At 44.4% G+C, this 27,850-nt stretch overlaps 8 protein-coding genes across 8 annotated transcripts; 1 reads left to right on the plus strand and 7 right to left on the minus strand.

The window, feature by feature from the left end:
* Nucleotides 1-2,688: 2,688 nt before the first annotated feature.
* On the minus strand, nucleotides 2,689-4,028 carry RhiXN_08548 (Retrotransposable element Tf2 protein; the record flags this gene model as incomplete). The annotated part of the gene is made up of 4 exons (XM_043328364.1): nucleotides 2,689-2,978; nucleotides 3,026-3,608; nucleotides 3,649-3,787; nucleotides 3,841-4,028. 4 exons carry the CDS (start codon nucleotides 4,026-4,028, stop codon nucleotides 2,689-2,691), a joined length of 1,200 nt encoding a protein of 399 aa, XP_043183749.1.
* Nucleotides 4,029-4,191: 163 nt separating this feature from the next.
* RhiXN_08549 (Reverse transcriptase (RNA-dependent DNA polymerase)) lies at nucleotides 4,192-5,498 on the minus strand (the record flags this gene model as incomplete). The annotated part of the gene is made up of 4 exons (XM_043328365.1): nucleotides 4,192-4,759; nucleotides 4,804-4,971; nucleotides 5,030-5,243; nucleotides 5,279-5,498. The coding sequence occupies 4 exons, from the start codon at nucleotides 5,496-5,498 to the stop codon at nucleotides 4,192-4,194; spliced, it is 1,170 nt and encodes a 389-aa protein (XP_043183750.1).
* Nucleotides 5,499-5,533: 35 nt separating this feature from the next.
* RhiXN_08550 (Retrotransposon-derived protein PEG10) lies at nucleotides 5,534-6,232 on the minus strand (the record flags this gene model as incomplete). The annotated part of the gene is made up of 2 exons (XM_043328366.1): nucleotides 5,534-5,779; nucleotides 5,882-6,232. The coding sequence occupies 2 exons, from the start codon at nucleotides 6,230-6,232 to the stop codon at nucleotides 5,534-5,536; spliced, it is 597 nt and encodes a 198-aa protein (XP_043183751.1).
* A 43-nt stretch (nucleotides 6,233-6,275) lies between these two features.
* On the minus strand, nucleotides 6,276-6,710 carry RhiXN_08551 (uncharacterized protein; the record flags this gene model as incomplete). Its single annotated transcript, XM_043328367.1, has 1 exon — nucleotides 6,276-6,710. One exon carries the CDS (start codon nucleotides 6,708-6,710, stop codon nucleotides 6,276-6,278), a length of 435 nt encoding a protein of 144 aa, XP_043183752.1.
* Nucleotides 6,711-15,286: 8,576 nt separating this feature from the next.
* Nucleotides 15,287-16,294, minus strand: RhiXN_08552 (Retrotransposable element Tf2 protein; the record flags this gene model as incomplete). Its single annotated transcript, XM_043328368.1, has 1 exon — nucleotides 15,287-16,294. One exon carries the CDS (start codon nucleotides 16,292-16,294, stop codon nucleotides 15,287-15,289), a length of 1,008 nt encoding a protein of 335 aa, XP_043183753.1.
* Nucleotides 16,295-16,470: 176 nt separating this feature from the next.
* Nucleotides 16,471-20,245, minus strand: RhiXN_08553 (Retrotransposable element Tf2 protein; the record flags this gene model as incomplete). Its single annotated transcript, XM_043328369.1, has 3 exons — nucleotides 16,471-17,270; nucleotides 19,405-19,675; nucleotides 19,703-20,245. 3 exons carry the CDS (start codon nucleotides 20,243-20,245, stop codon nucleotides 16,471-16,473), a joined length of 1,614 nt encoding a protein of 537 aa, XP_043183754.1.
* Nucleotides 20,246-20,562: 317 nt separating this feature from the next.
* On the minus strand, nucleotides 20,563-23,677 carry RhiXN_08554 (Retrotransposon-derived protein PEG10; the record flags this gene model as incomplete). Its single annotated transcript, XM_043328370.1, has 4 exons — nucleotides 20,563-21,861; nucleotides 22,773-23,062; nucleotides 23,095-23,177; nucleotides 23,238-23,677. 4 exons carry the CDS (start codon nucleotides 23,675-23,677, stop codon nucleotides 20,563-20,565), a joined length of 2,112 nt encoding a protein of 703 aa, XP_043183755.1.
* A 3,538-nt stretch (nucleotides 23,678-27,215) lies between these two features.
* Nucleotides 27,216-27,797, plus strand: RhiXN_08555 (Retrotransposable element Tf2 protein; the record flags this gene model as incomplete). Its single annotated transcript, XM_043328371.1, has 1 exon — nucleotides 27,216-27,797. The coding sequence occupies one exon, from the start codon at nucleotides 27,216-27,218 to the stop codon at nucleotides 27,795-27,797; it is 582 nt and encodes a 193-aa protein (XP_043183756.1).
* Nucleotides 27,798-27,850: the final 53 nt, after the last annotated feature.

A 27,850-nucleotide genomic window follows, 5' to 3' on the forward strand; every position in this document is an offset into this window, starting at 1 on the left:
GGGATGACATAATCTCTTCTATAATAATATATTATTCAGACCTTGCCTGCGGGCTCCCTTAACATTGGCCCGCGGCTAGGGGGGCGGGGGGAGTGCAACATCCCCCAGCAACTTATATTATTGATATATCACTGTGCATCATATATACTATATATATCTTTGACAGTGGATATGTATGGTAATAACCCCTCCAGATATGGGTTATGACAAGTGCATGTTGTAACCCATATCTGGAAGTTTTATTACCATATATATCAACTGTCAAAGATATACATAGTATATGATGCACAGTGATATGTGAATAATACATGTTGCTGGGGGATGTTGCACTCCCCTGCCCCCTTGCTATGGGCCAATGTTAGGGTAGCCCACAGGCAAGGTCTTGTCCTAGACATCAGGTGGAACATCAAGGGAGTTGGTGCTTTTGGCTGTGGAGTGCAAGTAGAAACTGTGTAAGGCAGTGCAGGAGCTACCTGCAACATCTAACTAACTAACCACAGTGAGTGTCACCTTCATGGGCATGACATAATTTTCTACCATTTTCTACCATTTTTTCTGAGACAGTTTCCTTTTTTGGTATACATTTATGAGTCATCAAGATCACATGACATATTTGATATATGATGTAAAATTGTAAATGACTCACACTTTGTTACTGTTGTTTTTGATGCAGCTCTCTTCATGTATATAAACCAGGTCAAGTTGCTGCTAGAACAGCAAGACTTGACCTCCTTGTCAATTCACCTCAGCATTCACCTATCCCTTTGCCCAAGCCCTTAGTTGGCTATAGTGCATATTACTTAAGCATCATAACCCAGGCCCTTGTTGCCCTCAACCCCATCATCATTACTCTTGGGCCTTTGTTGCCCCTCTACCCCATTCTCATAGTCCATTGGTGATAGGCCACAGAATTTAAGCCACACTTGTATCATAGGTCCAAGCTGAGTTGTGACAGTGAGAAGGTTGCTTAAGACAACAGGCTACTACCTAAATACAGTGAGGAGACTGCTTAAGGCAGTGTACAAGTGGCTTAGTGACTTAATGAGAGCTGGGCATAAGGCCTGTGTACAATGGAGGTGCAACAAAAGGTAATTGACCTGGGCATTACCATGGTTGATTGCCCTCCTTATATATTACAGAGGTGGAATTATTACAAATACAAAATGCAGAACCATAACCAATAGGAAGCTGGCTCCATCAGTGGCCTTGCTCATGGCATGCATGTCACCCATGATGTCATCAAGGTGGAGGTGGCTACATAGCTGACTAAGCAAAGAGGGGATGTGGCAAGGCACTTGGAGGATATTATAAGCACCAAAGTCATGTGATCAAAAATGTTGTCCATTTGTGTTTGTTTAAAATTGAGAAAATTGGAATAGATTCCAGGTATATGTGTGTGTCTGACAGGTCTGAATAATATATTATTCCAGAAGAGACTATGTCATCCCTCATCTCAAGTCTGTAGTAGTTTAGTATAGTATTTGATAAAGGACTGGGGGGGAGAGGTCATGTGACCTGGACTTAGAGAATATCACTAAGTCCAGCCATGTCAACCATAAGTACCCTATATGTGGGAACCAAGAGGTTCCAAGTGCATAAGTGGGAGTATAGGCATGCTTGCAGTCAAGTTGGTATGCAAGATGAGTGTGTTGGAGGCTTGACTAGGTCAGGACTCATGGAAAAGTATGGAGTGGGTCATGACATTGCCCTCTTTTGCACACGGTTTAGGTGTCATAAGCAGAGGAAAATAGAACTAGCTGGAATTGAACCAGCTTGACCACTAAGCCATAGAGCCCTATTATTCCTCTGCTCACAACCCATGATTACACCTGCTATCCCCCAAATTTGGGCTTGGGCCAGCATGAAACCACTTGTACTGGTCTGTTTGACTGTGTCCAGGACATTAGGGGACATTAACTTGTGCTTTTAAGATTGATGTCTAGATCACTGTCTTGCTAAATGTCAAGTCCTCCTAGGTGTGATTATGGAATGAATTGATTTGAGGTCACCTGACCTACTCTGAGTCATGTGATCCTTGCTGGAATATTGTTCCTTCTGGTGGGAAAGTTCCCACACTATTGTCCTTGTAAGGTAACTTGTCCTACACTGATGTTGTAGACACACTTATACCAAAGGATTTATTCCCTATTTTCTCAATTTTAAACAAAGCAATTGGACTATATTTTCAGTCACATGACTTTGGCGCTTATATCACATGCTAAGCGCCAAGCCATGTCCCCACCTGCGCTTATTCATCATATGTGAAGTGCTTGATCTCTTCCTGGCTGTGTTCCAGCAGTTCTTCAGGTTCCCATGAATTGTCCTTGGTCCGTACCCTTTCCATTTAATTAAATAGAACCATTTTCCCTTTTGTTGCTTAGAGTCAATGATTTGTTCAACCTCATATTCTTCTTCCCCTTCTATTGTTTCAGGAGGGGGCTTTTCTGGAAAAGGCTGACTTGGGGATTTGTGGCTCTTGGATAATAATCCCACATAGAACACGTGTGGATTTTCAGAGATTCCAGTAGCTCTAGGCAGTAGGCGTGGCTAGAGATTTTCTCAATGACTTTGAAGGGGCCAAGTTGCTTGGGGTCTAGTTGTTTGAATTGGTCCTAAGTTCTATGTTTCTCCCATCTAGCCAAACCCTTTTGCCTATTGAGTATTCCGGCACGGTTCCTTGATTCCTGGTCATTGTTCTTTGCTCATTCTCAGGGCTGCTTCCGCTTCCTTCCATTCCTGGGCTAGGGTATCTGCTACGGCGTCTGCTTCCAGGACATTGGCTGGAACGTTTGACGGGTTCATTACTGGGTTCCTCCCATAGACCAGTTCAAAAGGCGTTTTCCCGGTGGCGGCATGTTTGGCATTATTGTACGCATATTCTGCCAAGGGGAGCCAAGTAGCCCAGTCTGAGTGATTGGCTGCTACGTATGATCTGAGGTAGAACTCAATGAATTGGTTGACCTGTTCTGTTTGGCCATCTGATTCTGGGTGATAAGCCAACAAGAAGGATGGCTTGATTCCCAACTGTTGGTAGAGGGCTTTGAGAAACTTTCCTGTGATGTGGTTCCTTGATCCAATATGGTCTTGACTGGTAATCCATGAAGTTTCCAAACGGAGTAGTGAACAGGTCTGCTAGGCCCTTGGCTGTGATCTTCTTTGTGGTCAGGATGAAAATGGCCAAATTTGGAGAAGGAGTCAATTACCACCAGGATTGCATTGTGCCCGCTAGATTTGGGAAATCCTGTAATGAAGTCGTAGGATATTGTATGGAACGGGAAGGGGGGAACTTCTAAGGGCTTCAGGGCAATGACAGGAGCATGGGCGCGACGATTGGCTTGGCAGGTAGGACAACATTCCACCCATTCCTTGGCAGATGACTTCATCCCTGGCCACCAGTAGTTGCAACTCAGGAGCTCCAGGGTTCTTTGTTGCCCAGGATGCCCTGCTAGGGGTGAATCATGGAATTCTCTGAGCAAGCGTTCTTTCAGGATTTCCAAGTCTGGGACCACTAGCTTTCCTTGGTACCAGAGTAGATCTTCCTCCCAATTGTAATCCCTATACGCTTTGCGGATGGACGGGGGTGCATTGTCTGCGTCTTCTGTCAGGAACTGGATGATGGGTTCCAGGGAGGGTCATCCTTCAGTTTACCTCGGATTTCTGTGACAATCTTGAGTTCTGCTTCTGATGGTTGGCAAAGACCTCTGCTGGGAGCATGATCTCAGGTTCCTGAGGGCTGTCCGTGTAGTCCAAATCTTGGACAGGGCGTCTGGTTTTCCTGACTGCTTTCCTGGGCAATAGTGTATTTCAAAGTTGAAGTTGCTCAGGAAGATCCGCCAACACGCGTGCCTTCTGTTAAACGTCCGTGCCTGCATCCAATATTCCAGGTTTCTATGATCTGTGAAAACCTGGATTGGTCTGTCCGTTGCCTCTAGGAAAATCCACCATTCCTCTAATGCCTTTATTATGGCCAGGAGCTCCTTATCGTGGGTGTCATAATTAGCCTCGGCGCTGGAGAAAGATTTGGACATGTAGGCCACCGGGTGTAAGCGGTTGTCTTCCCTCTTTGGCTAAGAATTGCTCCCATGGCTACCGGATTTCAGTTCCTGGAATGCTACTTCTTCTAGGGTACCCCATGACCAGGGGGTTTCCTTCCTTGTAAGGTTGTGCAAGGGGCGTGCAACAGAACTGAAATTAGGAATGAAGCGGCGGAGGTAATTGACAAAACCTAGGAAGGCTTGGACTTGTTTGACAGTTCTGGGTGTGGGGCCAGGTGGTGACAGCCTTGATTTTCTTCTGATCCATGGAGAAGCCTGCTGGTGAAATGACAATTCCTAAGTAATCCACTGTGGTAACGTGGAAGTGGCACTTGGATAATTTGCAAAACAGTTGATTCTTCATTAGCCAGGATAGGACTTCTCTGACATGGATTGGGTGGTCCTTAGGGTTTTCTGAGAAGATCAGGATATCATCCAGGTAGATGACAACAGTGACATCAATAAGGTTGCGGAATAAGTTGTTCATAAAGTGTTGGAAAGCAGCTGGGGCGTTGGTGAGGCCAAAGGGCATTACTAAGTATTCAAATAACCCATACTTGGTTCTGAAAGCCGTTTTCCATTCATTGCCTTTTTTAATTTGTACATTATTGTAACCCCAGCGCAAGTCAAGCTTTGTGAATATTTTGGCGTGCCATAATTTGGCCATGAGGTTGTCCTGTCTTGGAAGGGGGTAGACATTTTTGTGAGTTACATCATTCAGCTTCCTGTAATCAACAACCAGTTGGAGAGATCCATCAGCCTTTTTTACAAACATGACTGGGGCGCCTGCTGAGGAAGTACTAGGCGGATCTTGCCCATTGCTAATCCCTTGTCAATATGTTGTTTTAGCGCCTTTGATTCTGCGTCGGTCATGCCATATATGGGGCCAGGGGACAGTTTGGCGTCTGGGACAAGGTCTATAGAGATGTCATACTCCCTGTGGAGGGAGGACCTTAAATTCTTCTTTGCCAAAAACTTTAGCAAACTCATGGTACTGAGGGGGAAGGTCTGCTAAAGGATCTGAGTCCACTTCTTCCTTGGAGGCAATTTGAACTTGTTCAGGGAATGTGACTAGTCCCTGTTGCCAATCAATCAAAGGAGCTTCTGCCGTTAACCATGTCATGCCTAGGATTGCCGGGGTGTTGCCAATGGGCAAACAAGAAATGGGATGGAGTGGGTGTGGCCATTGGCCAAGACGGTGAGGTGAACCTGGTGCCAAATGCAACCAGTCTGAGAGATAGTACCATCTAACATTCTCACAACTTGTGGATTTTTGAGTTGGGTTTTTGGGATTTTATATTTTTCCACAATCAAAGGGGAGAAGTTTGATGTGGCTCCTGAATCAATGAGGGTTTTGAGGGGTTCTGCCGGGAATTTTTGGACGTATAGATCAATGAATAACAAGGGTTTTTTATTTGAATCCAGAGCAAGAGATACAAATTCTAAACTATCTAAATTGTCCATTTTTTGGGTCGGGGGCTTGGCAGCAGTCCTTGACTTTATTCTTTTCCCGACTCCTCCTCAGCTACCTTGGCTGCCTCCTTGATTGTGGCCTTCCAACCATTGGGGCATTGTTTGATGCCGTGCCCCTTTTGGCCGCACTTGACACAAAGGCCTGATGCGCAATGACAATCCCTTTCTTCTGGTGTGACGTAGTTAGGGTCCTCAGAAAGGCGGACCTGCTGGGTGGTGGTAGTGGTTGCGGTGACCGGGGACTTGGTGGGGACCTTCTTAGGACGGTTTTCCTTGTTTTCTTGACAGGTGTTGTCAATTTGACCAAGGCAGCAAATATGGCCTCTAGGTCATTGTTGGGAATGTTGTCCTTGGTGGACAGGAGTTCTTTTTACCTTCCAGTGAAGGCCGCGTGAAAACTGGGCAATGTACGCCTCAGTGTTCCAGTCAAGTTCCGCCATGAGGTTTTGGAACTCAGTGACATACTCAGATGTGGTGGTTGTCTGAGTAAGCGCGGCAATTTTTCTGGCGGCCGCCCTCTTTGCGTCTGGATTGGCAAAGGCTTCTTTGAATTTGGCTGTTAAGGCCAGGATAGTAGTGGGAGGATTCCCCTTGTTCTTGATAATGGCCCCTATGAGGGGGAGCGCCCAATCAGCTGCTTTGTCTGTCATGTGGTAAAGGATCCACACAACCATCTGCTCTTCTTCATTGAATTGGTCTTGATGAAGCGCAACCCAAAGTAACATGCGGTCTAGCCACTGGGTTGCCTTTCTTCCCCTGGAGTCCCCCTTATATGGGTTGGGGTTCCATTTTGGGCCGCTTTACGCTGGACCCTGAATCGAACAGGGTGAGTGAGCTTAAGCTCCTAGGCGTTCCGCAAGGCTCTTTCTTTGGGGCTTGCTTGGGTTCTTCCTCTTCTGAGTCATAACCCGTTCCTCTAGAGGGGCAAAACGGGGCCTTGAGTCCAGGCCTAACCGTGCCTGGAGTGTGGACTTCCCCTCCTGAGTGGGTAGGAGGGGTGATAGGCCCAATTGATGGGCCAGGCTGGGTTTGGGGGGCTCCTTGATCCTTATCCCCAAGGAGGTCTGCTGTTTCCTTGCATATGGCCCTAAGCTTGGTGATTTGTTGGCTCTGGGCGCGGATTTGGTCCTGCAGGGACCCAGCTGTGGCTGTGAGGGCTGTGATAGCCTCAAGGAGAGCGGCAGGGGATGGCTCTGGTTCCATCCTGGGCAAGTCTTGCAAAGCGGGAGATGTGCTGCAAGAGGCCGGTTGGGAGTGGGATGGAATGGAACGTTGAGAGGAGCAAGAGGAAGGCCGGGAGTAAGGGTGTGGGACTCCAGAGCAAGTGGAGGGAATTGTGGAGACGGTGTGGGGGAAGGTGCCTGTGACAGGACTTATGAGCGGTTTTTTTTGTACTGGACTGGCGCTAAACCCTTGCGTCTAGTACCTAGCGTTGGACTGTCCCTACAACAAATCAACAGACCTGGTGGTTGTGATATGGGCGGGTTTTCAGCAAGCGGGTATTTCAGCGGTCTAGGGTTGCTGAGTACTGAGTTCCGGCAAAACTCAGGGTATGCGGGCGATTAGAGCTTGTCAGCCTTATAGCAATTTGGTACTACGTGGGGGTGGGGAGCTTTTGATTATTATGCTCCGCAAAGTGGCCCCAATCACGGTTATTTCCCTTGTGCTAGTACTGGGAGTCCTCTTGTTGTCAATCAAAGCCTACAGGAAGTCAATTTTACAATGTCATGCACCACTGTAAGGTGGGCACACGCTGGTGGGGTTGGGCGCTTAAGGCCGTACTACTACAAGCAACACATGCGTAATCTAACTAATAAGGCTGAACTACTTCCGCTTAGGGCGGACTACTACTACTAACTAATGCAAGAGGGCCTTAGGCCTGGAGGTGTGGTGAGTTAAGGGGTGGTGAGCATCTGAGTACTACTGGGGGCCTGCTACTTAGCTGGCTGACTAATCCTCCTCAATGAATATGAGATGAGGTAAAATTGACTTGGCGTCTCCAAGCAATTTTCCTGCTGTATATATAGACAAGGCACACTATTTACATGGTCTGTGCGCGTGAGAGAAAGAGGTATAGAAGACAAATGAGAGGCCTGCTGCGGGCTGCGCAGAAGCGTGGATTTCTCCTAAGCGCCCTTGGCACGGCATCTTGGCGCGGCATCTAAGCGCCGAGATCACGTGATCAAAAAACAAAAGATATCAAGTCCGAAAAAAATACTAAAAACAATAGAAAATCGTGCGATTCTAATGGTATAAGTAAGGAGGTTATGACATAAGGTAACTTGTCATACACTGATGTTGTAGACACACTTATACCAAAGGATTTATTCCCTATTTTCTCAATTTTAAACAAAGGCAATTGGACTATATTTTCAGTCACATGACTTTGGCGCTTATATCACATGCTAAGCACCAAGCCATGTCCCCACCTGCGCTTATTCATCATATGTAGCCACCTCCACCTGATGACATCATTATGACACATCAGTGACACGTATGCATGAGTAAGGCCGCAGTTGGAGCAGGGTTCTCATTGGATTAAGAATTGCATATATATATTTGTAAATAGGACACTCCCTGTAATACATAAGGAGGCCAACCAACCATGGTAACACCCAGGTTGATTACCTCTTGTTGCATCCTATTCACTGTACAAGGCCTTACAGCCAGTAACCACTTAGATACCATGCCTTAAAGCATTGCCTCTACTGTACTTACATAGCCTGCCATCACCCTTAAGGCCTTGGTCACTGTAGGATAGTAGTTAGATGTTGTAGGGTAGATAGTTGCTGCCTTATAGCAGTTTTACATTTGTATTCCCACAGCCACAAGTGCCTGTGCCCTTGACATCCTTACAGATGTCTAGGACAACTGAGCAGCAAAAGTATTGCTGTTCTGGACATGGTCAAACAGACCACAAGTGGTTGCATGCTGGCCCAAGCCCAAATTTGGTGGGTAGCAGGTGTAATCATGGGTTGTCAGCAGAGGAATCAAAGGGCTCTATGGCTTAGTGGTCAAGCTGGTTCAATTCTGGCTAGTTCTATTTCCTTTGTTTATGACAATTACAGGCCAGGACAAGTCAAAAGTTTACCTCTATTGTTGAGGAGCCTATCAGTAGATCCCATCCAGATTTTACTGACACATTTGGCCATTGTAACATTATGTGTTAGCACAAAATACTACAAATTCATCAAGAACTGGGCTCATAGTCCTACCTTTGCTGTAATGCAACCTGCAAAACCTTTGCCAATTGTGTTAAGCATCTTACAAATCTGCACATAACTGATGATGCAGCTCAGCATAAATTCTGTTATTTGCACACACATTCTCAGTTATATGGGCCATTGCTGGGCAGTATATCTGTTTGTTCCACCAATTATAGACTGTGTTACAGAACTGTCTTCTCAGGACCAGCAAAAAATACTCAAAATTGCAGTTGCAATGAGCTCAAGGCACTGTGTGGACTGAAAATGCTATGGGGTATTTCAGGTGGCTGCTGGTACCCATTGAAGCTGTGACCATGACCTTCACATGCCTGGGAGTGGAAATATGAGAGATTGCAGTGGGTTAGGGTGTATGAGCTGAAAATTGAAATGCCACTCATAAGCTGGAACCCAAACCAAATGACATAGAACTCTAGCAGTAGTAGACACAAGTCAAGGGTGTGCTGGGAGCAACTATCTAGGGCAGCAGTGATGTATACAGAAAGATAGCATGCAGTAAACACAGAGATTGCAGCCAATGGGTGAGGTCTCAAATTGAATATGTCCTAACTCTGTGGTCTCAAATTGAATATGTCCTAACTCTGTGATTGTGAATTGGGAGATGTTGAAACTCATACAGTACAAGGCTGCTCTTATACAGACCTTAATAGAAAATTGGCTGTTTCCTGACTGACAATCACAGAGTTAGGACATATTCAATTTGAGACCTCACCCATTGGCTGCAATCTCTGTGTTTACTGCATGCTATCTTTCTGTATACATCACTGCTGCCCTAGATAGTTGCTCCAGCACACCCTTGACTTGTGTCTACTACTGCTAGAGTTCTATGTCATTTGGTTTGGGTTCCAGCTTATGAGTGGCATTTCAATTTCAGCTCATACACCCTAACCCACAATCTCTCATATTTCCACTCCCAGGCATGTGAAGGTCATGGTCACAGCTTCAATGGGTACCAGCAGCCACCTGAAATACCCCATAGCATTTTCAGTCCACACAGTGCCTTGAGCCATTGCAACTGCAATTTTGAGTATTTTTTGCTGGTCCTGAGAAGACAGTTCTGTAACACAGTCTATAATTGGTGGAACAAACAGATATACTGCCCAGCAATGGCCCATATAACTGAGAATGTGTGCAAATAACAGAATTTATGCTGAGCTGCATCATCATTATGTGCAGATTTGTAAGATGCTTAACACAATTGGCAAGGTTTTGCAGGTTGCATTACAGCAAAGGTAGACTATGAGCCCAGTTTCTTGATGAATTTGTAGTATTTGTGCTAACACATAATGTTACAATGGCCAAATGTGTCAGTAAAATCTGGATGGGATCTACTGACTTGTCCTGGCCTGTAATACTTTTGGGGCTCAGCATATCTTCTGGAAGTACTTGCTTAGCAACACATTTCATGGTTGCTTAGTTACAGCATGGTGCCACTTTATTGTTGTAAAAGTTTGGTAGAGTGAGTCATTTTCCTCTGACTTAGTTTCTATGCCCCATGGTATAAAGAAGACAGCAGTGGGAGGTGGGATAGTCATCACCATGTCTAATTGCTCAGCTGCCAGCACCATTCCCTCCCCAATCTTCAGGGCTGTTGGATGCCACCCCCTATGTGTCCCAGATTGCATCTGCTGTGATGCAGAGTCAAGAGCTGCCTCTACCAGGAAATTTATTCCCATTTTCTCAATTTTAAACAAAGGCAATTGGATTATATTTTCAGTCACATGACTTTGGCGCTTATATCATACAATAAGCGCCAAGCCATGTCCCCATCCATGCTTATCTCATCACACATAGCCACCTCCACCTGATGACATCACTATAACACGTCAGTAACACATATGCATGAGTAAGGCCACAGTTGGAGCAGGGTTCTCATTGGATTAAGAATTGCATATATATATTTGTAAATAGGACACTCCCTGTAATATATAAGGAGGCCAACCAACCATGGTAACACCCAGGTTGATTACCTCTTGTTGCATCCTACACTGTACAAGGGCCTTACTGCCCAGCAACCACTAAGTACTCACTAGTCTTCACCGCCTTAAGTGGCCTCCTTGTTGTACATACATAGTTTGCCATTGCCCTTACAGCCTTGGTCATTGTAGTATAGCTGGTTGTTGTTGTAGGTAGATTGCCCACTGCCTTAAGTGGTTCTTACATAGTTACATCCAGCTGCAAGCGCCCACCTCCCTGATGTCCTTACAGGCATCTAGGACACCAGGGCTCTAAAAAGCAGGTTGAATCTGGACTCCCAAGAAGAAGGAGTAAGTTGACTTGTTTGGTAGTAAAAGGTCTTTTTGCTGAAAGTCTATTGTATTTGCAGACATCCTGCATGCTTCCTGTTAAGAGTTGTGTAAGTACAGGAGTAAGAAAGGATTACTATATACTAAATGTATATGAGAATAACTAACAACTAGTATTAAGAATCAGAATATATGCACACAATATATGCACAATATATGCCAGGCTTATCAGGAATAAACAACTCCTAACAAATACTCTATCAACTATCAAGTGCAGGTGTTGGTTGTGTATAGTACCTTAGACTAATGTTACTTAAGCCTAAGTGACTAAGGGTATGTATACTTAAGGTCTCTGGGATAGTACCTTAAGTAAGAGGGTTACCTGACTAATGTACAGGATTTATAGGATTTGCCTAATAAGTATAGGACTTATAGATGCTTAAGTAAGACTTAAGACTTATGGGGTTTACCTAAAATATATCTAGGATTTATGAGATATTATAGATAAAGCTATCTACAATATGGGAGGTATGGTGGATTGAAACACTATCACTCAATCACAGCAATCCTTACAGTATTGTTGCACTATACTCAATGTTGAACTCAACAACTGTGACAGTCAAGGGGCACAGGGTTGCAGTAAGTACACTGTCATAAACAGAGGAAAATAGAACTAGCTGGAATTGAACCAGCTTGACCACTAAGCCATAGAGCCCTATTATTCCTCTGCTGACAACCCATGATTACACCTGCTACCCCCCAAATTTGGGCTTGGGCCAGCATGCAACCACTTGTACTGGTCATGTGACCATGTCCAGGACATACACTAATAGGTTACCCAGTGTCTGTTGGGACTGGCCTATGGTCTTAGTGCGCCAAATAACCTCCTATGCTATTTACAGTGAGTCAATCACTAAAGTAAATGCACAAATAAGCTGTTAAAGGCTTGTGTGTATATGTCAATATATAAGAGTGGATAAATGGATAAATGGATGCATTAGAAGTGTCTTCACAGGGTTGTTTTATACCCTGAGAAGGTGCACAAACAAGTATATATACAGGTGTGCAAATGAAATGCAACATGTGACTGCATTTCATGAATGTGAATGCAACACAAGAACAATGAGGATTTACATATGGATGTATTAGTACAAGATGTAGATATAACTAATTAGAGCATATGTACAAAATATGGTGGTGATCCAATGAGGCTACATGAAGGTATGCCTTGAGGTATGCTGCTGGGTGTTGCAATTGATTTGCAAATCCAAACCAACTATCCCCAGCTCTTGTAGTTTTTGCCAATTTCAACCATTTCTTGGCCAATTTCAATCAGACAAAAAATGCAAAGGTACTCCCATACACTAAAGAAGCTTATATGCAGGCTTACAGTGCATATGAATGAGTTTCTGGTGCTCTATGGCTACCCAGTAAACATTAACTCTTCTCCCCCTCTCCCCCTGGATCACTCTAGATGTGCAAACTATTGGGAGTCAAGAGTCAGTAATTAAGTACATAGTACTATTTAGAGTATATTATTGCACTTTTTTGATGCATGGCTCAGGGAAAGGCAGAGATATTCATGACATTCATTGAAACTGAATGACCACCCCAAAAGTGAGAGGCCTGTAATAGCAGTAAAAATGCAAAAGAGAGCAAGCGATTGTAGCCAGAGCATCAACAGAGTGATATAGATATGCCATGCCAAAGCTGAGACCAAGCCCATAAAAACTGATGGTGTGAGAGACCATGCAATGGAAAACCACCCAAATATGCTCAATTTCACTATGAAATTCCAACCATTCATGAGAGTTTTCCATTGCATGGTCTCTCACACCATCAGTTTTTATGGGCTTGGTCTCAGCTTTGGCATGGCATATCTATATCACTCTGTTGATGCTCTGGCTACCATCGCTTGCTCTCTTTTGCATTTTTACTGCTATTACAGGCCTCTCACTTTTGGGGTGGTCATTCAGTTTCAATGAATGTCATGAATATCTCTGCCTTTCCCTGAGCCATGCATCAAAAAAGTGCAATAATATACTCTAAATAGTACTATGTACTTAATTACTGACTCTTGACTCCCAATAGTTTGCACATCTAGAGTGATCCAGGGGGAGAGGGGAGAAGAGTTAATGTTTACTGGGTAGCCATAGAGCACCAGAAACTCATTCATATGCACTGTAAGCCTGCATATAAGCTTCTTTAGTGTATGGGAGTACCTTTGCATTTTTTGTCTGATTGAAATTGGCCAAGAAATGGTTGAAATTGGCAAAAACTACAAGAGCTGGGGATAGTTGGTTTGGATTTGCAAATCAATTGCAACACCCAGCAGCATACCTCAAGGCATACCTTCATGTAGCCTCATTGGATCACCACCATATTTTGTACATATGCTCTAATTAGTTATATCTACATCTTGTACTAATACATCCATATGTAAATCCTCATTGTTCTTGTGTTGCATTCACATTCATGAAATGCAGTCACATGTTGCATTTCATTTGCACACCTGTGTACATGATTGATATCAAGAGGGGGTACAGGAGGTACATGTGGCAACTGAAACACTTAGGAGAGCTGATACTTTGGTACATGGTAAACACTAACAGCTCCTAATATTTGTCCCAAGGCAATGTTTGCCCCAAGGCAGTATTTACCTGTGTGGGTCCTTGGATGTCCCAAGGTTAAGTATTTGATCCTTGGAGTAAACAGTCCCAAAGGTATGATATCTCTGCATTGATGTTACACTCTCACCAGTATTACCACTAGGTTTGCCTAATTTTTCTGATATTTTTAATCTTTTTATGGACTCATTCTCTTTTGTTTTTTGATCACATGGTTGTGGTGCTTATCACACCAAGATGCTGCACCAAGACCTACCAAGATGCCATGCCAAGGATGCCTAGATAACATCTACACTTCTGCACAGTCCACAAGTATGCTTCTTACTATCTTTAGAACTTCTTCTCCCACACCTTATCAATTGGTAAATAGCCAACATATGTGTATATATACAGCAGGGAAATTGCTTGGAGACACTGAGTCAGTTTTACCTTGTCTACTCATCAGGCAGGTATCAGAAAGTTCAGTCAGTAGTATAGGACCTTAAGTCCTCTTCACTAACCAGTAGTCACTTGCCCCTTACAGAGCTTCACTGTTAAGTAGTATAGTCCCCCACTGGCCTTAGGCACTTCCACACTGTAGATACATATTGTCCTAGACATCTGGTAGGACACCAAGGAGGTTGGCACTTGTGGCTGTGGTGTACAATGAGTAAGTTGCTTAAGGCAACATGGAACCTAACTACAGCAATGGCCAACTATACTACAGCATTAAGGGACTGTAAGGCATTGACAAACTACCAAGTACAATGGAGAAACTGTTTAAGGCAGGGTAGGGAATGTAACTACTTAATGACTTAGTAAAAACCCAGGCTGTAAGGCCCTGTGTACAATGAGGGATGCAACAAGAGGTAATTGACCTTGGTGTTACCATGGTTGGTTGGCCTCTGTCATGACCTTCATTGGCATGACATGATTTTTTACTATTTTCTATCTTTTTTCTGAGACAGTTTCCTTTTTTGGCATATATTTATGGGTCATCAAGATCATGTGACATATTTGATATACAATGTAAAATTGTAAATGACTCATGTTTTGTTCTTGTTGTGTTTGATGTGGCTTTCTACATGTATATAAGCAGGGTCAAGTTGCTGCTAAACAGCAAGACTTGACCTCTTTGGCAATTCACCTCAGTATTCACCTATCCCTTTATGCAAGCCCTTAGTTGGCTATAGTGCATATTACTTAAGCATCACAACCCAGGCCCTTGTTGCCCTCTACCCCTATATCATTACCCTTGGGCCCTTGTCACCCCTCTACCCTGTTCTCATAGTCCATTGGTGATAGGGCCACAGACTTTAAACTACACTTGTAACATAGGTCCAAGCTGAGTTGTGACAGCCTCCTTATATATTACAAGGTAATGCTAATTACAAATACAAGATATCCAATATCACAACCAATAAGAACCCTGCTCCTGCTGCAGCCTTACTTGTGCATATGTGTCACTGACATGTCATAATGACATCATCAAGGTGGAGGTGGCTATGATGCTGACTTAGCAAGGATGGGGATGTGGCAAGGTGCTTAGCATATGATTTAAGCGCCAAAGTCACATGATTGAGAATGTCCTTTGTTTGAGTTTGTTTAATTTCGAGAAAATTGGAATAAATTCCGTGGTGTCAATTGTGTCCACAACACTGCCCCCCCTCTAAGGGCCTTAGTGCTGCCAAGGCCCTTTTCCTTCATTTCTTTTTTGTACTTTTTTGAATTTTTTTGGTGTTTTTTAGGTGTTCTTGGGGTTCCCACATGTTTCTTCTGATCTGTATCCCTTTCCACTTAACCCTGAAATACCACTCTCCATTGCATTTCTTGGCATCTGTGATCCCTTCAACCTCATACTCTTCCTCTCCATCAATGGTAACAGGGGGAGGACAATTTTCAAAGGTGCAGTTCTTGTCCTGTTTCACCTTTGAGAGCATTCCAACATAGAACATATAGTGAATTCTCATTGACAACAGTAGTTCTGACCAGTAGGCACAATTGGAGATTTTTTCAGTAACCTTGAATGGGCCCAGGCATTGCTCTGTAAGCTTTGGGCTCAAGGTTATGAGCTTGATGTTTTTGGTGTCAAGCCAAGCTTTGTCTCCAATTTCAATCTCAATTGGCATTCCATATTCTCTGGTGGTCATGCATGTCTTGGATTGCTGGAGTGCTGCTTCTACTTCCTGCCATTGTGCTTCCATTTGTGCAGTTAAGTTGTCTGCTTCTGGTACACTGGTGGGGATGTTGCTTGGGGTTAAGGTAGCCTCCCAGTCATATAGTGCTTTGAAGGGAGATTTGCTGGTGCTACTGTGTTGTGTGTTGTTGTAGGCAAATTCTGCCATTGGGAGCCATTTTACCCAATCTTCTTGGTTGACTCCAGAGTAGGCTCTTAGGGAGTGTTCAACTGATGGGTTGACATGCTCTGTTTGCCTGTTGCTTTGTAGGTGATAAGCCAACATGAAGTGTGAGTCTATTCCTAGGTGTTGGTACAGTGCCTTTAGGAATTTGTTGTTAAAGACCATTCTGCAGTCTGACACTGTCTTTTTGGGCATGCCATACTTCTTCCATACATGACATAAGAACAGATCCACAAGTTCTGGAACTTTTAGCTTCTTGGAACATTCCACCAGGATAACATACTTGGTGAAGCTATCCACAATGACTAATATAGAGTTGCTATGTCTGTCCTTTGGAAGATCTACAATCATATCATACAAAATGTGTTGCCAAGGCCTTGTGGGTAGTTCAAGTGGTTGCAGGGACTGGAGGTGTATTTTGGCTTTCTAATGTGCTGACAGATCTCACAGGAGTCTACATGCCAGTAGGTGTCAGCACAGATCCCTGGCCAGTAGTAGCTGCAGGAGATTAACTCAAGAGTGTGTTGCTATCCAGGGTGTCCTGCCAGGGGACTGTCATGGAAGATGCATAATAAATCTGTGCAGAGGGTACCAATGTCTGGTACCACAATACAACCCTGGTAAAACAGCAGGCCAGCTTCCACCTTGTAATCCTTAAATGCCTGTTTGATAGAAGGGGGTGCCTTAGATTCATTTTGGAGGAATGTCAGGATTTCCTCTAAGGATTTGTCTTGGTCCAGGCTGGCTTCTATCTGGTGTTGTAGTTCCCTTTTGGGGGTTATCAGGGCAATGTTGGCAAAGACAGGATTGGGGAGCATGGTCTGATCAGCCAGTGAAATATCTGCATGGTTGGAGCATCTGGGCAGGGCATCTGGTTTACCAGATTGTTTTCCTGGGCAGTATACTATCTGGAAGTTGTAGCTGGCCAGCAATAGGTGCCATCTGGCATGTCTACAATTACAGGTTCTAGACTCCTTCCAGTACTCCAGGTTGCAAAGGTCTGTAAACATGGTAACAGGGTGCAGGGTCCCTTCCAAGAAGATGCACCAGTATTCAAAGGACCTTAGGATAGCCAGTAATTCCTTATTGTGTGTATCATAGTTCTGTTCAGCCCCTTTGAATGATTTGGATAGGAAGCCAAGTGGGTGGAGACAGCCATCTTCCTGTTGTTGGCTTAGTATAGACCCTAGGGCAGCACTGGAGGCATTGGTCTCCAAAAAGTATGGCTTAGTAGGATTGGCATGGGCAAGGACAGGGGCATTAGTGATAGAATCCTTTAGGGCCTGAAATGCACTTTGTTCCTTTTCTGTCCATTTCCAAGGGGAATCTGTTATAGAGTAGGGTTTTAGAGACTATGTAATAAAGTACATAATACAATAAAGTGATTAATAGATCAATTATATATGGATATAAAAGGCAATAGTCTAGCTATATAAGGGTAAATTAGGTTAGTAATCAGGGTGATCCCTACACTTAACAAGTAATCAAGCAATTACTGTAGATGCAGGTGGTTGGTTATGCTGATATCTATAGTATGAAAGTTAGTACTGAGTCTTATTTACTTACTGTAATTTATCTAGAGTTAATATCAATTTATTTGACAGAGATTGCACTTAATTAAAGTGTATATGCCGCTCTCAAGGCCTTAAATTCTCCCAACTGACTTACTCAATAGGTTCAGGGTTGCCCTAGAGCCTTTCCTAGCTACCCAGTATCTGTTGGGACCTTGCTAGAGGCTATATGCGCCAAGAAACCTTACAGGTTAAGTTCAGTGAGCTTAAGAGGCTAAGAAAGCAAAATAAGACACTCTAAACTAAGTAAAGAAGATCTAATAGATCTTCAAGTTCACACAAGGGGTAAGAATGGGATGAAAAGAAGGTTCAAAGGAGGATTTATTCATAGGGTCTCCCTCAGGGGCTTTATATACCCCAGAGGGAGAACAAATAACTATATACATGATGTACAAAAGAGGAAGTTACATGAGAGGTACAGTCTGAGCTATTTGATACATAAAGACCAATTAGTCCCAATAAGTCCTAGTGGGATAGACCCAAGACTATTTATAGAATGTTCTAGAGCATACATGACTAAATTACATTAGTGTGAATGCTAAAAATAACCTTGAGGCAAGGTAGGATCTCATAGAAAAAGCTAGAAACTTAAATGGTTAGTATCTCCATCAATTTGGCTCAGAATCTGTTACAACCCCCTAACATATACCATTGGATTTGCACAATTTTTCTATTATTTTTAGAATTTTTTACGGACTCTTTATCTTTACTTTTTCAATCACGTGATCTCGGCGCTTAATATGCCGAGATGCCGCGCCAAGATGCCGTGCCAAGGGCGCTTAGGAGAAATTCACGCTTCTGCGCAGCCTGCAGCACACTTCTTACTTCCACTATGTCCTTCCTTTCTCATGTGCACAGACCATGTAGATAGTGCACCCTTGCCTATATATACAGCAGGAAAATTGCTTGGGAACACCAAGTCAATTTTACCTTGTCTCTTACCCATTAGAGAAGGTATCCAGACCAGCTAAGTAGCCGGCCCACAGTAGTCAGAAGTCACTTACCCTCTTATCTTACCTACCACACCTCCAGGCCTCTGGCCCCTTTGCACCAGCAGTAGTTAGTTAAGTTGTTGCCTTAAGCAACCTAGTTAGTTCAGTAGTTAGCCTTAGTCAGTTAGATTACATAAGCAAATGTAGTAGTACAGCCACAAGCGCCTGCCCACTAGCGTGTACCCAACCTTACAGTTGGCATACAACAGAATCAGACAATTCCTTTTTGGGAACTGAGATGCTGGAGCCTCCAACCTATTGGTATTTGTCTGCATAGTAATATGCCTATATCCCGCCAAGATATCAGTGTTGGCGCGCCCCACCAACCTTTGGCGCTTATTTGCAATTACTAAGCACCTGCGCTTGCATGCTTACTTGCACTTGTTCTATGGTCTGTAAGTACTGTTCCTACATATAAATGTATAATACAAAAAAATACTATAAATCATAGAAATAACAGTATAACCCATTCACATAATTAGACGTGTATATATGCAAGCGCAATGAGGAAATAAAGTATAAAAGGCCTTATAGCACCGCCAGTTCCCAAATATAGTAATGCTCATGGCCACATTTGGATAGAGCAAGTATGATTACCCCAGTTTGCACTATTCACTATTGGAAATTAGGGGCGCATATGTCTAAATTAGTCATTCCATAACAGAATCCTTCTTGACCAGGATATGGAGTGGGCATGCAATGTGGCTGAAGTAGGCAACAAACCCCCAAAGGAAGTTTGCAAACCCTAGGAAGGACTGTACTTCCTTCACCTTGGTTGGCATGGGCCATTCCTGGACAGCCTGGATCTATAATTTATCCAGGCTAAACCCTTTATCCAATACAATGATCCCCAGGTGTTCAACCAATGTTATGTGAAATGTGCACTTGGAGGCTTTACAAAACAGCTGGTTTTCCATCAGACATTTCAAGACTTCATGAACATGTTGGGGATGGGATGTGTTGTCCTTGGAGTATATCAAGATGTCATCTAAGTAGATGATGATGCAAACATCCAATAGATCTTTGAACAGCTTGTTCATGAAGTGTTGGAAGGCAGCTGGGGCATTGGTAAAGCCAAAAGTCATGACCAGGGATTTGTATAAGCCATATTTAGTGCAAAAGGCTGTCTTCCATTTGTTGCCTTCCTTAACTTGGACATTGGTGTAATCCTATCATAGGTCCAGTTTGGTAAAAACCTTAGTGCTGCATAGTTGGGCCATGAGATCATTGGGATGGGGTAATGGGTAGATGTTTTTCTTAGTCCAGTTGTTGAGGTGTTGGTAATCAACTACCAATTGGCAGGAACCATACTTCTTGGGGACAAACATGACAGGGGAACTGATGGGAGATTTACTTGGACAGATTTTCCCTGCTTTGAGCTCATCCCTAAGCCAGTCTTTCAGTGTGGCAGACTCAGTGTTGGTCATACTGTACAAAGGGGAGTTTAAAGGGCCTTCTTCTGTATGTTCAATCCCTGTGTCATAGTGACAATGTGGAGGGAGCTTGTTGAACTCTTCCTCACCAAATACCTTTGTGTAATGATGGTATTGGGAGGGTACTCCTTCCAGGGGATTGGGATCCCCCTCTTCCTCTTCCACAATGGCTACATGATCTGGAGGAGAGTGAGGAAAGGAAGGTGTGTGCATGTTCCAGTTGATTTTGAGATTGTGGGCTTCTAACCATTTGATACCTAGGATGGTGGTGTGTGCTCCAGTATTACAGATTAGGAATGTTTCCATCATCTGTTTGCCATCAAATAGGAAGGTCAGTTAGGCCTTCTTCCAAATCTTTCCAGCCTGGGGGCTTGACCCATCAAGCATAGTGACAGTGCAGGGGGTAGGAAGACCAATTAACAGGAGTTTGGGGGGTTCTGCAGTGTGGGGGTGAAGGAACAATGATGTGGTGCCTGAGTCAATCAGGACTTCTAATGTGTCCACTTGTTTCTCTGGCTGTATTGGAATTGTGAAGAGCAGTTTATTTCTATGTATAGATATACTACAAATTCACAAATACAAGCCAGAGTCCTTGGGGTCCTTGTGTGCAGCAGCAGGTACCCTTAATCTTTTCCCAATTGGTACTCCAAGTCTTTGCCAATCTTGGCAGTTTCCTTAGCTTTCCCCTTATCCTCCTTAGGGGTAGCTCTCCATCTGGTCCTGCATTCAGCAAACTTGTGACCTGCCTTGCCACATTTGACAAAAAGACCTTCTGCACAGCAGCAGTTACATTCTTCCTCCAACACATAGTTGGGATTGGAGGAGAGGGGACTGGTTTTGGTGGCCTGTTGGCCAGTACTTGCCCCCTGTGTGGGGGTAGAAGAAGGCTTGCCAGACTTATTACCCTGTTGCAGGTGGCTGGCACACTCCTTGCAGAGGGCATTGTCAATGATGAGGGCAGCATCTTGCAGCTCCCTCAGGGTACATGGTTGCCTCTCCCTTGTGTCAATTTGTTTTTGGACCTCCCAGTGAAGTCCACAAGCAAATTGACTGTGGAGTGTGGCACTGTTCCAATTGAGCTCCATTTGCAGCATGCAGAACTTGGTGATATATTTGGCACATGTGCCAGTTTGGGTGAGGGAAGTGATCTTCTGCTCTGCTGCTCTGGTTGTGTCAGGGTTGCCAAAGGCGGCCAGGAACTTGGTTTTGAACTCATCTACAGTTTGGATGAGTGCTTGATGGGACCCTAGTTGGTCCAGGTGGGGATGGGCCCACATGGGCCCAGCCTCTGTCATGTTCATCAGGAGAAAACTTAGGACCTCCAGGTCCATTGGGTATTGCCTTTGACTGTGGTGTACCCAGGCCAACATGCATGTTAGCCATTGTTTGGCCTCTAAGCCAATTTTGCCTTTGAAGGCATCAGGGTGATCTACCTTTACAGTAGAGGGGGCTGGAGGTGGCACTGGGGTGACAATAGGTGCTGGTGGAGGTCCTTGGGGGGCTGCTGGAGCTGGTCCCAAAGGGAAGGAGGAGGAGGGATATGGGTTGAATAAGGTGAGGTGGTTGCACCAGGAGGCCCCTGTGGAGAAAATAGGGGCTGGGCCCCCAAGGGAGATGCTAGCCTTGCCAAGAAGCTTGGCTTTGGGTGCAGCCCAGGGAGTTTCCTCAACCATGGGGGGTTTTTGTTCTTCAGGGGTATGGGAACCCTGGGTGATTTGGGCAAGCCCATCCTTGACAGTATCAACAGCTTGCAAGATGTTCTTGATGTTGGTGCAAACCTCTTGGCTAATTTCAGCTTGTTCCAAGATGGCCTGCTCAAGGCAGTCAACTTGTCCTTGGAGTCCCCAGAGGAGTCTGATAACCCATTCAAGGGAGACTTTGCCAAGTTTGACAGGGGAGGCTGGCAGAATGAGGGGTTCTGGCTATCCCTGATCAATAGGGGAGCAGGCTCAAGAGGGTGGCCAGGAACAGGTTGCCATGGTGTGTGTGGGGTACAACTGGCCAGTGTGGGATGATGCCTGGGAGGAAGAACAGGTTGGGGTGCAGGAGGTAATGGTGGAAGGTGTGGATGGGGTGGTGCTAGTAGGTGCCTTTGTCAGGACTTATGAGTGCTTTACTGTATGTGTATGCTAAACCCTTGCCTCAACTGACCTAGTGTTGGACAGTTCTTACCCTGATCAGCTGCTGTGGACAGGCATGATACAGGGCAGTGCTTCTGCAAGTGGGTAGATTGGCTGTCCAGGGTTGCTAATGGTGGGTGTGGTGACTGGCAGTATGCAGACAATAGAGACCTTCTGCCTTATAGCAATTTGGTACTAGGTGGGGACAATGCTGGTTTGATTATTGACAGCAAAAGGCAATCCCAATCACCTGATTTCCCTTGTGCTAGTACAGGGGTCTTTCTTGTTGTTGAGCTAAGTGTCCTGGATGTCTGTAACTGGTGTCAAGGCAGCAGGCACCTGTGGTTGTATGTAACTACAGCGCTGTTCAAAACTGTTCACAGGATTGGAACTTTTGTACTGTATCAGTTGTTACTCAATCATTTGTCAAATGATAAATTTGAAATTCATCTGGCAGGTTTGGTAGTGTCTTCTCTGTCTAACACAATTTATCTTATTCAGTTTGAATCCAATTTGATCAAGATACATTCAAAACAATGGAACAGTCTATGTGAACAGTTTTGAACAATGGACTACAGGATATACAACTCAAGCAAATATCAATACTTGGTTGGGCCACCTTTGGCTGTGATGGAAGCCTGGACCCTCCTAGGCATACTCTATATCAAATCCTGGCACTTCTGAGCACTAACTTTGTCTCAAATCTCCTGCACCCTCTCCCATAATTCCAACATCCCACTTGCAGGGGTTTCATAGCTATAAAGTTCCCTCTTGATTTGATCCCAAAGGCTTTCAATTGGATTGAGGTCTGGGGAGTTAGCAGGCCACTCAAAGACCTCTAAGCCATTCCCTTGGAACCAGTCTTGTAAAATATGGGCCTTGTGGGAGCTTGCATTGTCTTGCATAAATATGACCTTCTCCATGTCTAACCCATAGTACTCCAGAGTTTGCTTGAGTTCATCTTCCAGGATCTCCACATAGAGTTCCTTGGTGAGAGACCCATCTATATTGCACATAAGACCAGGGCCTTTCCACCCCATGCATGCCCATTGATGATATGGCCTCCTCCATGCTTATGGGTTTTGATGATCTGGTGGGGCTGAGATGCCTGGCCTACCCTTTTATGGGCATATCAGTGCCCATCTGACTCAAATCTGTTGATCTTGGTCTCATCTGACCATTGGAACCTCTTCCAGTCATCAATTGTCCAGTGCTGGTGTGCCATAGCAAATTCATAGCATGCCTTGATATGTTCCTTTGTCATAGCTGGCTTTTTGGGCTTGACAAAAGGCACCACATCAGCTTTCCACACTGCCCAATGCACAATAAGGCTTGAGACAGGGACCCCATTTGTGCCAGAGAGCTCTTGAACAACTAAGCATGGGGTTGTGGGGGCAGGGCCAGTCAACAAGTGGGTGGCATGGTGAATATTGGTTGGTGAGAGCTTAGAAGGGCAGCCACCAGGTTGCTTGGGGAGCTCAGGACAGTGCATTGTCCTTATCCTGCTAATCATTCCAGTACTGACACCAGTTTGGGAGTGAATTTCTGAGAAGTGAAGGCCTTTATGGAGCTTATCAACAGCATTCTGGACATCAGAGGGAGGCAAAGCTTTAGGCATGGTAGGCAGAGGAGAGCAGAGGGTTGAGGCAGACCCAGAGCAATTGTGAGGGATTAAATAACCTGCCAGTAGAGTATGACATCATTGAATGACATCATATGACATCACAGCTGATGTCACCATGAAATCATTGGGGGGCTTGTTGTAACCACACTGTAAGGTGGGTTACATGCTACACTGAGCAGCAAAAGTATTGCAGGTCACCAGAGGTCAGAAGTTTATCTCCATTGCTGAGCAGCCAATCAGTGAATCCCATCCAAATTATACTGACACATGTGGCCATTGTAACACTATGTTTTAGCACAAAATCTCACAAATCCATCAAGAACTAAGCTCACAACCCCACTTTTGCTGTAATGCCACCTGCAAAACTTTTGCAAGTTGTGTTGAGCATCTTACAGATCTGCACATAACTTATTATGCAGTTCAGTACAAGTTCTGGTTTTTTAGACACACATTCTTAGTTATATGGGCCATTGTTGGACAGATTATCAGCTTGTTTTACCCATCAGGGACTGTGTAACAGAACTGCCTTCTCAGGGTCAGTAAAAGAAACCCAAAATTGCAGTTGCATCAAACTCAAGGCACTGTGTGGGCTGGAAATGCTTTGGGGTATTTCAGGTGATTGCTGGTACCCAGTGAAACAGTTTCCATGACCTTCCCATACCTGGGACTGGCAATATAAGAGATTGCAGTGGGTTAGGCTGTATGAGCTGATAATTGAAATGCCACTCATAAGCTGGAATCTAAGCCAAATGACATAGAACTTCTGGCAGTAGTAGACACAAGTCAAAGGTATGCTGAACTCAGTTATCTAGGGCAGCTGTTGTACACCAACTGTAAGGTTGGGTACACGCTAGTGGGCGGGCGCTTGAGGCTGTACTACTACACTGGTTTCTGTAAACTAACTCTCTAAGGCTGTATTAACACTGCTTAAGGCGGTCTACTGTTTCTGTACTATTGCAAGGGGGCCTTAGGCCTGGGAGGTGTGGTAGGTGAATATAAGGGGTAAGTGCTGGATACTACTGGGGGCCGGCTACTTAGCTGGCTGGCTACCTTCTCTAATGAGTAAGAGACAAGGTAAAATTGACTTGGGGTTTCCAAGTGATTTTCCTACTGTATATATAGACAGAACTACTAACTACATGTGGTCTGTGCGTGTGTGAATGGAAGACTACATGTGAAAAGAGAAGCGTACTGCAGGCTGTGCAGAAGCGTGGATTTCCCCTAAGCGCCCTTGGCACAGCATCTTGGCGCGGCATCTCGGCATAATAAGCGCCGAGATCACGTGACTAAAAAAGATAAGATAATCTATTCAAAAGAAATACTAAAAATAAGAGAAAAATCGTCCAATTCCAATGGTATATGTTAGAGGGTTGTAACAGCAGCAGTGATGCATGCAGAAAGATAGCATGCAGTATGCACAGAGATTGTAGCCAATGGGTGGGGTCTCAAACTGAACATGTTCTAACTCTGTGATTGTGAATTGAAAGAGGTTGAAACTCATATAGTAGGATGTTTCTCCAAGACAGACTTTATGATGGAAAATTGGTTGTTTCCTGATTGTCAATCACAGAGTTAGAACATGTTCAGTTTGAGACTGTAGATACAAGGATAAGGGACGGTGTCCAGGCCGCACAACTTGGAAGCAAGATAGAGCATATGGCTCAGAAGCTCTACACATTGAACCAGGCCAGTGTGCAGCAGGATAAGCAAGATAGAAGCACTTAGAGCAGAATAAGTCCAGACTAAGTGCAAGAAGGGAACAAGGAAGATGGAAGAACATAAACAGGGAAGATAGGAACTATGCAAACAGATGAGATGGATACAGATGAGTTCCCCAAACAAATACACTGGGGGGAGGAAGGAAGTGACAGGCAGCACATAATCATTTCAGGGGGTGGGGCTCATGACACCTTGGCAGATCTACCCCCCCAGTACCATGAATTTGCAAAAGTCTTTGGGGAAGAATAATTCAAGGTCCTTCCTCCACATTGGGAATACAATATTGCCATTGAACTAGTCCTGGATGCCAAACTCACGCCAGGCCCTATTTACAGCATGACCAATGCAGAATCCAAGGCCCTGAATGTCATGAGCCTTACCTCCTAACATGATTATGTGTTGCCTGTCACTTCCTTCCTCCCCCCAGTGTATTTGTTTGGGGAACTCATCTGTATCCATCTCATCTGTTTGCATAGTTCCTATCTTCCCTGTTTATGTTCTTCCATCTTCCTTGTTCCCTTCTTGCACTTAGTCTGGACTTATTCTGCTCTAAGTGCTTCTATCTTGCTTATCCTGCTGCACACTGGCCCAGTTCAATGTGTAGAGCTTCTGAGCCATATGCTCTATCTTGCTTCCAAGTTGTGCAGCCCAGACACCGTCCCTTCTCCTTGTATCTACCCCTTTTCACTTTGTTATAAAAGAAGACTGTGAATTGGCTTGGAAACCCCAAGAACAATTCACCTTGTTGATTTCCCACTCTCTCATCTGTGTGAATTGTCTCAATATCTCACAGCAATCATTTCATTCTTGGTTGTGACACTGAAACAACATATAGACAGGGAACTAGCCACAGGAAAAATCAGATCAAGTACCTTGTCTGCAGGAGCACCAGTTATGTATGTTACAAAGGCCAGATCTCTCAGGCTAGTTTGTAGATTACCAGAAGCTGAATCATGTCACACACAAAAATGTCTGCCCCCTCCCAAGACAGAATGATCTAATGGCTAGACTGCGCTACACTAGGATATTTACTAAATTGGATCTAAGATGGGGTTATAACAATGTTAGGATTGAATAAGGGGATAAATGGAAGACTGCCTTTAGGACCAAATATGGGCTATTCAAATACCTAGTCATGCCCTTTGGTCTCACTAATGCACCTTCAGCCTTTCAGCATTTTATGAACAACCTCTTCCATGCCCTCATTGACATAACAGTGGTCATTTACCTGGACAACATCCTCATTTTCTCCAAGAATCCTGGAGATCATCCTGGGCATATAAGGGAAGTCCTGTCCAGATTATATCACAACCAAGAAAGAAATGACTGCTGTGAGTTATTGAGATGATTCACACAGATGAGAGAGTGGGAAATCAACAAGGTGAATTGTTCTTGGGGTTTCCAAGGCAATTTGCAGTTGTCCTTTATAACAAAGTGAACAAGGGGTAGATACAAGGAGAAGGGACGGTGTCTGGGCTGCACAACTTGGAAGCAAGATGGAGCATATGGCTCATAAGCTCTACACATTGAACCGGGCTGGTGCGCAGCAAGATAAGCAAGGTAGAAGCACTTAGAATGGAAGAAGTCCAGACTAAGTGCAAGGAAGGGGCAAAGAAGTGGGAAGAACATAAACAAGGAAGATTGGAACTATACAAACAGATGAGATGGATACAGATGAGTCCCCCAGACAAATGTGCTGGGGGAGGAAGGAAGTGACAGGCAACACATAGTTGTGTCAGGAGGTGAGGCTCATGACAGATTAATGAGGAACCAACTCTTCTGCAAGCTGTCCAAATGCCATTTCCATGTCACCATGGTTGACTACCTTGGTTTTGTCATTTCACTGGCTGGCTTCTCAATGGACCAGAAGAAGATTAAGGCAGTTACATCCTGGCCAGTCCCTAGAACTGTCAAACAAGTCCAGGCCTTCTTAGGATTTGTAAACTACCTCAGATGTTTCATCCCAAACTTCAGCTCAGTGGCACACCCCCTAAACAACCTCACAAGAAAGGAATCTTCATGGTCATGGGGTCCATCAGAAGAAGCCGCATTCCAGGAATTAAAGGGTCTAGTCACCAAAGGGCCAGTACTCATTCACTCAAACCTAGAGCTGCCCTACTACCTAGGAACAGATGCATTGGGGGTGGAAATTGCTATTCTTAGCCAGAGAGGTCCAGACAACTGGTTACACCCAATTGCCTACGTATCTAAATCCTTCAGTGGTGCCAAAACAAATTATGACATGCACAACAAGGAACTGCTGGCAATCCTCAAAGCCCTAGAAGAATGGCAGATATTCCTAGAAGCCACAGATAAACTGATACAGGTCTTCACAGATCATAGGAATTTGGAGTATTGGATGAGTGCAAGAACCTTCAATTGGAGACATGCTTGATGGAGAATCTTCCTAAGCAGTTTCAACTATAAAATTGTCACAACCAAGAATGA

Source organism: Rhizoctonia solani, chromosome 10, assembly GCF_016906535.1.
Source record: "Rhizoctonia solani chromosome 10, complete sequence".
NCBI classification, from domain to species: domain Eukaryota; kingdom Fungi; phylum Basidiomycota; class Agaricomycetes; order Cantharellales; family Ceratobasidiaceae; genus Rhizoctonia; species Rhizoctonia solani.